Source organism: Stegostoma tigrinum, chromosome 18, assembly GCF_030684315.1.
Source record: "Stegostoma tigrinum isolate sSteTig4 chromosome 18, sSteTig4.hap1, whole genome shotgun sequence".
Lineage (NCBI taxonomy): Eukaryota > Metazoa > Chordata > Chondrichthyes > Orectolobiformes > Stegostomatidae > Stegostoma > Stegostoma tigrinum.
This window is the reverse complement of record NC_081371.1, coordinates 17,634,348-17,650,045: the sequence shown is the minus strand read 5'-3', so window position 1 is coordinate 17,650,045 and position 15,698 is coordinate 17,634,348. Positions and strand designations below refer to the sequence as shown.

Here is a 15,698-nt window from a genome sequence, read left to right as displayed (position 1 = left end):
TCACCACTTGCTAGATACAAAGGACGCCCATGGAAATTTACTTTAACATGAACCATGAGAAAGGAATCAAACAACATGATACCAGCAACTTAAAAGGGGATTTTTGTTTTACTCTTGTTTGTGCAAGCTCTCTTAAATAAAAATAAGTCTTCTCACTTTTACAGGCTGAAGCAATAAACTTGCTGTTTTACATGATAAAACAACATATATAATATAGGTAAGGATATACAGCAATTCCATACGAAGTCAGTTGCCTTAATGTATTGATCAACCAGGTGGCTCTTAAGTGAAGGCTTAAGTAGAAATTACTGTTCGTTAATATGTGACTCTCGTGATATGAAATCCACTGAACAGTTTATAACTGTAAATACCATAACATAAGCCCCACAAGGCTGCACATTCATGGAAAACACACAAATAGCCAACACTGAATGGGTTTAATAGCATCAATTGTAGGAGTTAATGAAACTAAGCAAAGGATTGCTTTAAACAAATATTTTCATTAACACAGTACCTGTTGACTTGTCGCTACTGAGTTTATTTGTTCTAACATAGTTCTACAGAATGGGATAAGTGGCAGGGCATGCATTTTCAATGAAATGAAATGAAGTGGTGACTGGCTACAGAATCAAGTCTTGGCGAAATCTGTCTAGCCACCTATGAGGTGCAGGGTCAAGAATAATAACAAGACGCCATCACACACTCTACATATGGCACAACAAATGCAGCCTCTCAAACCAGGAGGGCTCCAGATGTGATCTTCAATCTCAGTGGAGTTTAATGACCTTGATGGGCATAGCAGCGTCCAGATGGGTTCGCCACTTGTTAGCTTCCGATCCTGATGACCATCTATTTTGTGTGTGTGTGTGTGTGTGTGTGTGTGTGTTGGAATTGGTGACAATATTGGAAATAGGCCGAAATGAGTTTAATGCTAAAGGCCGCTTTGTACTCAGAAAATGGTCAACATTTTCGAACAGTGCAGCATAGCGGGAGGTGGGCTGGAGATAAAATGGTTAAAATGTGAATACACTGTTCTAGACATTCCTGGTTATAAGCTTTACAAATGATAAGTAATGAAGAAAAATAATTCTGAAGGTATAATCTAAGATGGTAAAGTGCTCTGCTTCCCAAGGCCACTGAATTAATAAACTTAGTGTGGTAATAGTTTCACCATTACTGGTTGGTCCACCAGACTTATACTTGTGTTTAGGTCTCGCTTATTGCTTTATGTATCGGATGGTCAAATTATCCAGTTATGTTTTATATACTGGTCTTTACTTTTATGATGGTTGGACAGGGTAAAACTGAATTGAAGCATTTCCACAGAATTCTTAGTGTGGAAGCAGGCCATTTTGCCCATGGAGTCCACACCAACTCACCGAACAGCATCCCAACCAGAACCACCCTAGACACTACGGGCAATTCAGCATGGCCAATCCAACTAGCCTGTACATCTTTGGACTGTGGGAGGAAATCAGAGCACCCGGAGGAAACCCACGCAGACACGGGGAGAACGTGCAAACTCCACACAGACTGAGGCTGGAATCGAACCTGGGTCCCTGGCACCATGAGGCTGCAGTGCTAACTACTGAGGCAATCTTGGCCCAAATGTCTTGGGGATTTTTAAAAAACAAATCTAGTTTTTCCTCAAATCCTACTCATGTTACATTCAATTTATAAAGTGCATTCCACAAGAGGTATCCCAAGTAAAATCCAACAGCACTCAAAACAGGGAGTCTTCTGGGCTTCAAACCACAGCATCAGAGTGAGACAAAGTTCAGCAAACCATCAAACAAAATCAACAGAACCAGGTTTCTCTTCTAAATGGAAATATCAGTGCTCTTACCAACAACTTTCGAACACTTTTGTTACTGACTGTATGGTTCTCTTTGAAACGCTTGTTTTGAATTAAACTCCCTTTTATCTTTCTTTCACAGGTTTTCACAGGTTCCACTCACTTGCCAGTATAATGCAAATCATGATACCGAGCCCAGGCAGCAATGGAAAAGTTGTCAAAAGGTTATCAGCTCTGATATCTCCCGATGGAAGGCTTCATTAGGAGTCGTTCAGTAGTTTTTTTTAAGTCAGAGCCAGCTACGTTTTTTTCTCAATAGTTACAATATATATAGTAGACTTATCCAGATGAAAGGCTACATGTAAAATTATTGTACAAGTGACAAGGATTTTTTAAAAATCTACAAATCATAAGCCTATAAAAATCATTGCAATCTATGCGAAATATGTAGCACATGAGGGCATCCTTCGTAATTTAGAATGGGTAAAGAAAGGTGACATTGTGAAAGCATTTTGGTCACAAAGTATTTCAATTGAAAAATACCAACACAGCTGCTATTTTGAATAACAAACTGAACTCTGAATACTCTCTTTTAACGAAGACTTCGTTCTGTGGTTTATTCTTAACTGCCCTTTGCGAAATGGTCAAGTAATCGACAGCTCAAGGGCAATTAGGGATGGGCAATAAATGCTGGCCTGGCCAGCAGACTCTCATGCCAAGAAAGAATAAAAGAAATTAAAATATTCTGCCACTTAAAGTCCACTGCTCTGCTTCTCTGAAAATCTGCCATAAACTGGAATTGCAGCAAAAACACAGAGCCAGAAAAAAAACAATAACTGAGATTAGCCTAATCTGATTTGAGTTTGTGCACTGCAAAAATATGCCCAGGGTCTTGCCCTGCAAAGCTACAGGTTACTGGAGTACTAAGAGGGGAGAAATGGGAAAACTAGGAATTTGTCTCTCGTTCTGTTGGTTTTGGCTGGAGTTGGTACGACCATTCAATACATTAATTGCAACAATGCCTTAGGCTCAACTAAATTAGTTGTAGACAGTAGACATTGCTGGTTTTAATAATGATTCATACTTCAAATTCAACTTATGTATCAGAAATCATCTTCTTCAGTTTGATGAGTTTAAAAATACTTCAACATCTAAGAACTGGCAGTGCAACAGTGACAGCTTGGCTGTAGTTGTGGGGACTTTCCATCACTGCAGTATTAATTTTGCTGTTCTTAAGGTCACACCACACTTTGTCTGTTCAACTCTCTGTTGTATGTCGGTGTCTCAGAACATCTATGACCAAAGTCAAGAAAAATCCCCTCGGAGTCTGTACCCACTGATTCCAAAGTGTTGTCTCCTGTGCTTTCAGGACTGGTTGATGCTGCAGGTAGCATGGAAGGATTACTTGATAATTTAAAGGCATTGACTTGGTCCTCACGTGGACCCTGAATGAGGAAACAATCTGGTTGTTGGCTGATGATGGGTTCGCTCATCGTTTTGCACTGGAGAAGTTCATTAATGGTTCGTATGCTGCCTGGCTCTTGCTCTCCGGGCAAGTGATTCTGTGCTGCTGTGGCAGTCATGATGGAGATTGGGTCTACAATGGGGGTTGTGACGCAGGGACTGAGATTTAAATAGCCTTCAGATTCGATGCAAGTTGTCATTTCTGACACCGAGTGCCTTCTGATACTTGTGCCATTCGCCAGACTTCCTTCACTTTCGTATTCTGCGACTGGGGTTAACATCGGATTGTTGTAGCTCTTTGAACGCACCACTGGGTTCTTGGTCAGAATTTCATTTGGTTTGGAACACCGTGGAAACAATCGTTTCTCTGTCAAAGAGAAATATTTAATTGATAATTTTAGCAACAACAACAATGAAAAAAAATCAGCAATGTGAAAACAAGGCCATTGCTAAGACTGAGACTTTGGAAGGAAAATAAACAGCAAACCTGACTGCACACTCACTGAAGCATACACAGTTGTACCCATGGAAACAGATCATTACTGACAAACAGAATGAATGAATGAATGCACGCCGGTACAAATGGGTGAGGCTTGACAGAACTCAGAAGGTGAAGCACACTTCAAGTTTCAGTGAGATATCTTTACTGAAATCACACCCGTAGGCTTGGATGTAGCCTGGTCTAATGAAATAATAGTTGCACTGAACAACAATGTTAAGATTTTCTTAAGAAACTTGCCATTTTTGGCATGATCTCCATTTTACCCTTTTTTTTAAAAAGGTTCCTTCAAATCAGGTGCCAACCTTCAGCTTAAAAAAGGAAAGAGGGGCTTCTATTTGCTTGAGACCTACACAAATGCTCTACTAGGTTACTAAGTGGCTAGAGTTATCGCAAGAAATACTTAACCTCCATTTCTTCTATCTTTTCCACAGTAGAAGCACTTCCTGCCCATTCTAGACTTAGAATTACGGAACTATAATATACAGTTAACATGACCTACCCAATCTTTGCTCCCAAAGACTATAAATAATCCTCTTTAACATTTGTCTATGGAACTCATGGACTTTACTTTGACAATTGTTTGTTTAACTAATTTTTGTGGATAACATATTTCCTCTAAACTTTCTTGAATTTTTTTTTACTTCTACAAAATTTTTGGAGAGCAGCTTGCAAAACACCAGATAAATTGAGGTTTACAATGCAAGATTTGTTGTGGAGAGGGTGAAGCTGCAGAGAGATTGATTCTGAGGTAGAGGAGTCTGATGTCTCAAGTGACCACTGTGGTAGAATTGCTGGTTAGTATTTAGGCTCAGGTAGGAGGCGGCCTTAAGTCTGCTCAGAAGGAAAAAGAACCTGGGGGAGCAGAGCACAATAAGTATGTTCATGGAGTACTGGGACAGTTGCAGCCAGGGGACTAGGTGGGGAACATTTACTTGGGGAAGACCAGAGTCAAATGGTCATCAATGGCAATGTGAAGATGATTGAATAAGGGCAGGAATTAAGATAGGAAGAAACAAACAAACAAAATGTGAAGTGCAGCTTGGACCATGGATAGCAGTCATTATATAGAGTGGAGACAGAATACATTGCATTTTCTATTTGAGAGTGATCCAGCAATGTTTCCTGACATGAATAAATAAAATGATCTATGAATGGATACTGTCAAAATGCTCAAAAATGACACAATACTGAATTCAAATCAATAGAAAGGACATGATTAACATTTAAGTAAAGCAACGAGGTTGAACTCCCACTTTCAGCCGTTGAATTCAATTCCAAAAAGAAAATCAACCACAACACCAAGAAGGAAAACACATGTGTGTGGTAGGTTAGGACTACATATATGTAAGGAAAATTTTATCTTTCTTAAGGTGACACATCCATATCCATGGAAAGTCACTACAGCCTCAGTGGGCCATAAGACTGCTCTTACTTTAGAGACAGGGAACCGGTAGTGAGCTTAACTGGCAGGTCACTGCAGCTTGGGCTTGGGGTGAGGTTGAGAAGTTAGGATCTCTAATGGTAACCACAGGTGGCGCGGAAATTAAACCAGCGCTGGAGGAGTCACACCACATAACAAACCATCCTCCAACATACATATCTCCTGAACATATAGACCATTCTCAAACCTGAACATGCACGCATCTCTGAAGTGTCGCGTCCAAAGAAACCCAGCCGACTTAGTGTCCAGGAAGTCAGAACATACAGTGCAAGTCCAGTGTAACACCAACACATATCCAAAGCATCATATATATAAAAAGTTCAGGTTTAATATGCAGGAGCAATAAATGGACTACTGCAAAGGTGTCATCAGATGAGGCCTATGTTCACACCAAGTTTTGAAAGATGTCATAGGTCAGATTATGGTTGGATATAGCTGTAAAATGCAAAACTATTAGCATCCTAACAGATTAGTGTGACATAGAGCGAGTTCCACCCAAAAGGTGTATAACACCATCATGCCCTGATTGTTCATAAAGCTACCAATATGCTTTATCCAGTAAATAACATTACCATTAATTTTGATTTCTCTTCCAAACTTCATCTTTTCCAATCACGTTCAATGAAACCTTTCTACAATTTATTTCAACCCTCTCAATGACTTATGGTTTGTAATTTGCTACGATGAATGGTTTATCTATGTTCTTACCCAGAAAAGATGCTGAATATATAGCTTGTTCGTTCCCTGTGTGCAGACCATACGTTCCCAAGTATGGAGACACCACCTTCTGTATCAGCATCTCCAGCCGCAGATAATCCCCTGTGACACCCTTCGATTCATGAACTCCCTGAAATAGAAGAAATCCGTTTACTAGCCTGTTCATGCTGTGAACAGTTATCATGTACAGGGTGGGGTAAAGGAAAGATGAGGGGGGGAGGGGGGAAGACAGAGGTTGGGGGGATGGAAGAGACGACGGGGGGGGGGGGCGGGGGGAAGGGAGACAGGGATTGATATTTGAAATTAGGCTTTCTAGAGAGTGTATAATTAAGTTATCTGTTGCTGACCACACCTTAGGAGAAGCTCATTGTAGACTCTAGGCCTCTAAAAACAATGACGTGTCATAGTTCTGTTTGTACTTATCATAGCCACCTTCACAATGGGAATTCTCAATTTCAGCAAAGTTTGTCTGGGAGGAAAGAAAGAGAAGGGCAGGGACTTTATGTGAAGTTGAAGTCTGGACTTGGCAGCCACATACTCTGTGCTGGTGCTGCTGAGGGCATATTTAAAAAGGAGCCAGACTTGTAGCTTATATCATTTTCACTCAGTATGGTATTTGTCTGACCAAGATGGATGACAGCAACTCTCTGCAATGCTCAAAGACTGCATGAGAAGTGTTTAGTATGGATAATTCTTTGGAATATTTAAGAACAGTGCAGGAGGAAATACATCTTCAATGTGTACTGTGCTTACAGTCGCCGAAGAAACTGAGGCAAAATACAACCAGTCACAACAAAGATAACTGTTACACTCACATTTGAGGAGTGGCTGAAAAAAGTCAAACTAATTTGCCAAAATCTATGCAACTGCTATGAAAAGAGCGCAATACCACTAAAAAGCCTCAATTCTGCTTGAAAAGACCTACTTTTGTAAAATTCTGGTTTAGAAACACTGTGACAACAGTGAAAAGTTACAATACATTTAAGGATTGATAGCACCTCAAGGAATAGCAGGAATATTGGAAGCAATGCATCTAATAGGGTATAACTGGCCAGAATACAATCTCCCCTTTGTAATTCTGAAGAAGTCATACCAGACTTAAAACATTAACTCTGTTTCTATCTCCGCAGATGTGGTAAGCCTGTTGAGTTTCTCCAGCATTCTGTGCTTGTTTAAAGTGTTCATGCATATTTGAATGGATTTTTCCTATCTGTCTCTGGAGTGCTTCATGTCAATACATACTTGTCCTCTACATCTGTAGCTTAAAGAGTGAAGCTATATCTTTCATCATTTATTTATGTTTGCATTTTTCAGTTTAAATGCCCGTGAACATTCCTAGCTTTTGCAGAGTGAAACATGCTGTACCGGCTTCCCAATAAATTGCATAATTTCACTTCAACATTGAAATGTCCTGCATGCATAGGAGACAGCATGTATTAGCTAACACTTCCATTTTTGATGTGCAGAAATAGGTTTATATTTGGGCCATTAATGGAGGTCAGAACTGAGGACTGTTCAAATCGAGTTAGCAAACAGTTGGGAGCTACGAAAGCTGAACTTCCAAACAAGCCAAAGAACAAGCGATTGCAAACTAGACTTGTAAACTGATTGAGCATTGCACTGCTAATGGTTTAGCAATGTTGTTCTAGAGATATTATGCAGTTTTAAAATTATCATGGCATTAGTGACAGAACTTTTCTCCTTTGCCAGATTTGAGGCTGATTACATTCACAGGGCAAACTTAACATAACTCACGTTATCATCAAATGAACCTCACAGACATATCAGAATCCCTACAGTGTGGAAACAGGCCCTTTGGCCCAGCAAGTCTAGACCAACCCATCCCCCTATAACCGACCCAACCTACATATCCCTGAACATAATGAGGCAATTTAGCATGGCCAATCCACCTAGCCTGCACATCTTTGGACTGTGGGTGGAAACCTGAGCACCTGGAGGAAACCCACATAGACGTGGGGAGAACATGCAAACTCCACACGGACAGTTGCCCAAGGGTGGAATTGAACCCAGGTTCCTGACGCTGTGAGGCAGCAGCTTTAACCACTGAGCCACCATGCTACCCCATATCCATACTGCAGGTCCAGATGCAGTATGTGTTTTCTTGAACTCCTGGAAATTTTCTAATACAGGCCATCCGAAGATGCCTGAATAATGACTCTTTCACTCTTCGTAGTTTCATGAAAATTATAACATGAAAATTACTTGCACAATTCTCAGTGCATGCAGCAAACCTTACAAAGCTGGATATTCTCATTTCATGTAAAATATCAGGGACACCAGCTCCAGTCTCAGGCACAGAGCTGAAATCCTCATTCCTTACAAAAACAAAGTTGCTGGAAAAGCTCAGCAGGTCTGGCAGCATCTGCGGAAGAGAAAACAGAGTTAACGTTTCGGGTCCAGTGATCCTTCCTCATTCCTTACAGCAGATTTACCTTTTGCCCACGCCCAAACGTTACAAAATATTATACTAGTGATCGTTTTTCTGAAACTCCTCCCACAAATATTTTCCCACTTTCTCAGTCCAAATATCGAAAACAGGACTGATTTTATTGAACCAGAATTTAAGACTTTTAGCAAAAACTTTGATTGTCCAAAATGTTGAGGGAGTCCAATTGCTAATCTCAAGAACACTGTCGAGCCCAGAGATATTTGTGAAAGAACATTACAGAAGTTATGCTTTTGCTTTGATTCCCGCAAAATCCAGACATCAAAGAAACAAACCCAGTCATACCTGATCTCTATAAGCAACAAAAATGAAGATCTCATGAATCGTGACAGATTTTAACTCAGCACTGACCAGTGGCTGCAGCTGTCCAGACAACAACCACACTTTGCTGGCACCTTGTTTGAGAGGAGCTTCAGTGTGAAATTGTTCTCTCACTTGACTTCAAACTTGAATATTATTTGTCACTCCAAATGATATACAAATGAAAGGAAGGAAAGTACATTTTTGCAATTACTTTAAGCACAGCCTTAGTGGTACTTTACAAATGATGGTACTACTCTACTGAATTATTATCATTTATACAACTCCTCACAGGAATGCTTTACTCTCCCCTGTTGTTGTGAAGCTTTAGAGCTATAACTGAAATAATTCTGAAGTAACCAAACAGTAATAAAAACAGGAACTGGTTCCTGATGAGTTCAGAGGAAAATTATTGTGCAGTACGTGTGTTGTACACTATATAGTCAGAAAAGCAACTGCTGAAATCTCAGCGATTCAAATTCATAACGAGCATTATATGTTCGTCAAGAAAGCAAACAGACTAACCACCCTTGGTGTATTAGGCACACAGAGAAAACCGAAAAAAAAAGGAGTACATAATGCCTGAGAAATTCAGGAAGTCTGGCAGCATCCTAGACAGAGAAGCAGAGTTAGCATTTTGAGCCTGATATGACTTCTTCTGAGAGTTTCTCACACATTTTCTGTGCTTGTTTCAGATTTCCAGTACCTGAAGTATTTTCCTTTTGTATTAGGATCTAGGTATGTTTGTGGAAAGCATGGATTGTGCCGATATTCTAAAAAGACGAGTGGGAAGTTAGCATATTGCACAGTACAGAAACTGTGAACTGCCAACTTTAAACTTCAGAGTCACACAGAAACCTCTCATCAGTATTGCTGCTCACTCAAGGATTCTTATGAACTGAAGTGCATCATTTTTAAAAAGTACATCTCATAAACAAAAGGAGCACACTGATTAACAGTGTAGTGTGATACAAGGTGAAAAGTATCTTTGAATAGAGGTAACACTTTGAAATTTAATAATTCTGTTGATTACCCTTCATGTATATAAGCAAGTGTTTGTTTACTTATTGTGTGTTACACATCATTTCTAGCTTTAATAGTTCAGTAAATTTATCCATTAAGTAGCCCAGCCACAGAGAATTGGAAAATGTTTATTCTTGGACGTGTGCTGAGTCAGTTCATTTCTGCCGTGACAGAGCTGGGGGGGGGGGGGGGGGGGGGGGGGGCGGTGCCAATGCAGTTGGCTTCAGCAGAGTGCGCACCATGGTTGAGCTTGGTTGTAAAAATCAAAAGAACTGCAGATGCTGCAAATCAGGAACAAAAACAAAGTTGCTGGAGAAGTTCAGCAGGTCTGGCAGCATCTGTGAAGGGAAAAACAGAGTTAACATTTCGGGTCCGGTGAACTTTCTTCAGAACTGGTGGTGCCTGGGAAAACGTCAGTTTATATGCAGAAAATAGGGAGGTGACTGAGGTACGGTGTAAACGTTAGGATTGAGCCCAAAGAGGGAGAAAGACAGTGGGCCAAACAACAGAGCTGTTAATGGGACAACTACACACCCTCCCAGCATGATCGTGAGCAACCCCTTTGTCTGTCCAACTGTCTTTCTCTCTCTTTGGGCTCGATCCTAAAATGTGTATTTTTCCCCGACGTCCGTTTTCAGGTCTTGTTTATTTTTGGCTCTTGGTAGTTAGCGATCTAACTCCCTCATCGATTTATAAAGCTAATTGGATTCACACGTTTGTCATTTGATGGAGAAAGAAATTTAAATGGGCTCAGTAGGCAGAGCTGACAGAGGAACAATATTGTGACAAAGGAAAATTACTGTGATCTGGTCTCAATAACTGCACAGTGCTCTGGACAAAACAGCAGTGGTTCTCCCTTGGCTACAGAATACTTCAGTAGAATTGAAAGCTGCACAATGCAACTGAATCAACATCTCAATGAATAGGTGGCGCTGAAATATTTCTGATTATGTTGAAAAGGAGTTTTGCAGCTTTTTTGTTGAGCATAATCCAACATAGCAAAACTAAAGAATGATGGCTCAACTGAAACAATAAAACATGATTGATGTTATTGGATGAGGTTTTGTTCCCAAGATGCCTAACTGTGGAATGGACACTGATTGCATGAATAATACATCAGTCACTTTGTCAAGTGTTTCAAATACAGATAGCTATTGAGCTGAATTTTCAATTTTGAGACAGATCCTGATGCCAGAATTGTTTTTGGGTTCTGACCCTCCATCGTCCTGATGTCAGACAGGATTTCAAGATGGTCAATGGATGGCGAGTTGTCATACATGCCTTCCAGTAATGGATAGCCGACTGGTATCATCAGAAAAGGGCCAACAGGAGAGCCTCAGCAGTGGAAGATTAGCAGCCCCTCCAAAATGGGAGCTCCTGATGTAAGTAGCAAGGTGTAAGGTGCTTCACTGAAGAGCTACTCCCTGGAGATCTTGGATAACAAAGTGTAGTGCTGGATGAACATAGCAGGCCAGGCAGCATCAAAGGAGCAGGAAAGTTGATGTTTCGGGTCTATGCCCTTCTTCAGAAATGGGGGAGGGGAAGGGGATTCTGAAATAAGTAGGGAGAGGGGGGAGGTGGATGGAAGATGGATAAAGGAGCAGATAGGTGGAGAGGAGATGGATAGGTCAAAGAGGCGGGGATGGAGCCAGTAAAGGTGAGTGTAGGTGGGGAGTTAGGGAGGGGATAGGTCAGTCCAGGGAGGACTGACAGGTCAAGGAGGCGGGATAAGGCTGGTAGGAAGGAGCTGAGGTTGGGGCTTGAGGTGGGAGGAGTGGATGGTCACCAATGTGAAGTCCACATTGCAGCCCAATAGTATCAATGTAGACTATGTGGACTTCACATTGGTGACCATCCACTCCTCCCACCTCAAGCCCCAACCTCAGCTCCTTCCTACCAGCCTTATCCCGCCTCCTTGACCTGTCAGTCCTCCCTGGACTGACCTATCCCCTCCCTAACTCCACACCTACACTCACCTTTACTGGCTCCATCCCCGCCTCTTTAGCCTATCCATCTCCTCTCCACCTATCTGCTCCTTTATCCATCTTCCATCCGCCTCCCCCTCTCTCCTACTTATTTCAGAATCCCCTTCCCCTCCCCCATTTCTGAAGAAGGGTCTAGACCCAAAACGTCAGCCTTCCTGCTCGGCCTGCTGTGTTCATCCAGCTGTACACCTTGTTATCTCAGATTCTCCAGCATCTGCAGTTCCCACTACCTCCTTGGAGATTTTTTTTTTCTTAATTCATTCATGAAACATGAGGATTATTGGCTCGAGCAGCACTTAGTGCTTATTCCTAATTGCTCTGTCAGACGTGGTGGTGAGCGGCCGTCCTCGGGGTGTAGGGGTGCCCTTAGTGCTTAGAGATACATCGATACTGAAGGATCTTCAAGATGTTCAAATGAAACATCACCTCAGGTGCCTTACCTCCACTGTGAAGGGGAATCCCTTTCAGAAGCAACCTGTGACTGACTGCGATGGTTTACAGGTATTCTCAGGGGACTGTCAATCCACAGACTAAGGTAACTGGGTTCGAATCCTGCTATGGCAGATGGTGGGATTTGAACTCAACGCAAATCTGGAATTAAGAGTCTAATGATAACCATAATTCCAGTATTGATTGTCAGAGAAATCTACCTGTTCATGAATGCCCTTCAGGGAATGAAACTGTCATCTTTACATGGTCTGACCTGCAGGAGATTCCAATACCACAGCAATATGGTTGATTCTTAACTATGCTTAGGGCACTTAAGAGATGGGCAATAAATGCTGGCCTTGCCCGTGATGCCCACATCCATTAAATGAATAAAAAAGACAGACATGCCTGTTCATTATGAGGTGGGGGTGCTAATATTACTGATTTGATGCTGGACCCCTGCCTAGCCAATCTAATTATCCACCAGCAAGTTACCTTCAGTCAACGCTCTGGCTCAGATTCAGCAAGACTGAAAAATGCTGATTGTTTCTGTCTGAAATGTGATGAATCCTCTGTTTTCTCAGCCTACTGTATCCTGAAATTAGCACGCAACTGTGGTCCTTATTTTTGTTCTCCATGACTTGAACTGGCCTGGATGTGAGTAGAGTTTATGTAGCCTAAATGTACATGCTCCTTGGAAATTGTGGATAATCAGCACTCAGGTGGTAATCTTGCAGGTTTCAGGTTTAGCATATGTAGGCAAACCCAAGTTCTGATAAACAACAATTAGGATCAAAATGGTGTGCTAAAAAAAAAACAGCCTTTCAAACAGATGTGTCCTATTAGCACAGCACCAGTTAATACCTCAATCCTTTGGCCAAAATAGCTCTCTCCTGATTGAAATTGAGAGGACAAAAGACATAAATTAACAATTAATACTTTGCTTCATATTGATATTGCAAAAAAAAAGTCACCAGTGATTTGTAATTGTGCAATGCATTGTTTTCCACTTAAACACATAGCCCCAGTTTTAACATACTGTGTATGTTGTGAGCCATGCATTTCTTCTACATGAAAGCTAAATGGATATTTAGTGTGCATGTCCTTTAGTACCTCACACTCATTTCACCATAGAAACTATAGCAAAGGCTTTCCCAGCGTAGGAAGGCTTTGTACATAAAGAAAGGAAAGCTGAACTGCAGAGAGAAAATAAAGTGCTAACAAAACCTAATTCCCCTGACTGCAGACAATGGCTCCTATGTGACAGACCAGTCAGGGAGCTGCAAATATTCCTCAACCTCTGCCAAGCTCCCTCAGAGACTAATTGTTCAGAGCAACACGAGGTCCTGCTCAAGGCATTGTTGACTTTTGCCTGCTCACCACTGTACTGTCCTGGGGTGCGGAGGCGGAAGGAGGAGGCCGAGCCCAAGTGTGAAAATCATGGCTGGAATTTTAAATCCAATCCTGTAATCCACAATTAACAAGTTGTGCCTCCAGCTCAGTGTAACGCTCACATAAATCTCAGGTTTTACACTGCAGACAGTACTCACAGCGCATCTCCAGCAAAGTCACCCACCAAAACCTAGAGATCTGCAGTGTGGGTTTTCCTGTGCCTACATTTATTTCAAACTAGGGCGATCAAGAAAGGGAACCATGTAAATTAAAAACAGGAGCATACAATCTTCTTGCCTTCTCTCCCTTTAAAGAAGATCAAGGCTGTTCTGAGTGGTCCCTTGGCTCCGTTTTCCTGCCTACCCTCAACTGCCTTGTAAAACAAGGATCATCCGAAATTGGTCTTAAAAAGTACAGTGACCCTGACTCCACCTCTCCCTGGGAGCGGCAGTTGCACAGACCCATAAGTAGGAGATGAAAACAAAGTGCTGCAAGAACAGGGCTAATGTTTTCAGACCAGTGTGACTCTTGGGTAGCGTGCTGTTGGCTGCCACGCAGAAGCTGATCACCAACTCTCAGTTCCAAATGATTCAAAACATCAACTCAGTTTTTCTCTCCACAGATACTGACAAGCCTGCTGAGTTTTTCCAGCACTTTGTTTGTATTTCAGATGTCCAGCACCCATAGCATTTTGCTATTTATTTACATTGGACATTCTTGTTTTAAACAGTGTGCTCTAGTTTTAATCCCTTACAAGAGGAAATATCAAATCAGCTTTCACCTTATTGAGCCTTGCAGGTTTCAATAAGGTCACTCCTCGTTTTTCTGAACAACAATGGATACAGATCTAACTATCTACCCCTTGCTTCACAAGATAGCCCCTGCATCATGGAATCAATTGAGCAAACCTTCTCTGAACACTTCGAATACAATAATGTGTTTTCTTAAAGGCCAAAACCGCACAAAGTGTTCCAGTTTGGAGTCACCAATGCTGTTTGGCTGTTGCACTCTGCTTGCAGTAAATACTTGGTATTTCAGTTGTCTAATTACTTGCTGCATCTGCAAACTAACAATGTCATTCACGTACAAGCCTACCTGATCCTTCTGCAACTCAGAATTCTGCAATCTCTCTCCATTTAAGTAGTGTGCTTCTTTTCTACTCTTTTTGCTAAAATATACAAGTTCACATTTTCCCCACATTACACTCCATGTCATTTATGTGCCCACTCCTTTGCAGACGCCTTGTGTTCTCTTCACAACCTACTTTCTCATCTTTGTGCCAACATAAAATATAACAACTGTAAAATATGGTCCCTTTATCCAAGTCATTGACTCAGATTGCAGGTTTCTAGTAACAGTGCTGACACCTAGCAAGGTAAGTAGTCATATTATACTCAAAGAACAGAGGGTAAAATGCATTATTTATTGTCTAAGAAGAAAAGGATAAATTTTATTAAAAACAAACAATTTCACAAATACATTAGAAGTTGCAATATTGTAAACTTAAGAAACATTATCAGAATTGAAAAAGCTGATGTTAAGAGGATGTAAAAATAGTTTTCCAATGCTATAGAGTTTCGTCCATCATAATTTTGGGCACTATTTGAAAGATTCGTGACTCCTAACCAATGGTAGCTTGCAAAGAGTTAATAATGATCTTTACAAAGTGGATTAGAATCAATGCCAATACCTCTCTCTCGTATGCAACCTCACTGTCTCTCTCTCACACACACACACACACAAACACACAAACACACACACAAACACATATACATTTTGGAAAATAGGTTTAAGGAGAATCCAAAAGGACTCTACCAACACATTAAGGAAAAAAGAATAACAAGGGAGAGAATAGGGCCACTTAAAGATCAGTAAGGTCACTTATGAATGGAACTGCAGGGAACAGGGGAGATGCTAAACAAATAGTTTGCATCAGTGTCTACTGTGGAGAAGGACATGGAAGATAGAGAACATGGGGAAATAAATATGGACACCTTGAAAAATGTCCATATTACAGAGGTAGAGGTGCTGGAGGTTTGAGAAAACATAAAGGTGAATAAATCCCACAGCCCTGATCAGATGTACCCTAGAACTTTGTGAAGCTAGGGAAGTGATTGCTGCGATATTTGTATCATTTATAGCCACAGTGAGGTGCTGGAAGGCTTGGAGGTTGGCTAACGTGG

General features: G+C 41.2%; 1 protein-coding gene across 6 annotated transcripts in view; it reads right to left on the bottom strand.

Moving 5' to 3' along the window:
• Positions 1-422: 422 nt before the first annotated feature.
• Positions 423-15,698, bottom strand: part of prr5b (proline rich 5b (renal)) — a 106,752-nt gene continuing 91,476 nt past the window's right edge. For all 6 annotated transcript variants that reach the window (XM_048548559.2, XM_048548556.2, XM_048548563.2 and 3 more), the window contains 2 exons: positions 5,911-6,049; positions 423-3,626 (listed from right to left, as the gene is read on the bottom strand). In XM_048548559.2, the coding sequence (XP_048404516.2) occupies positions 3,034-3,626; positions 5,911-6,049 (732 nt within the window). In that variant the 3' untranslated portion in view covers positions 423-3,033. The remainder of the gene's footprint in view (positions 3,627-5,910; positions 6,050-15,698) is intronic.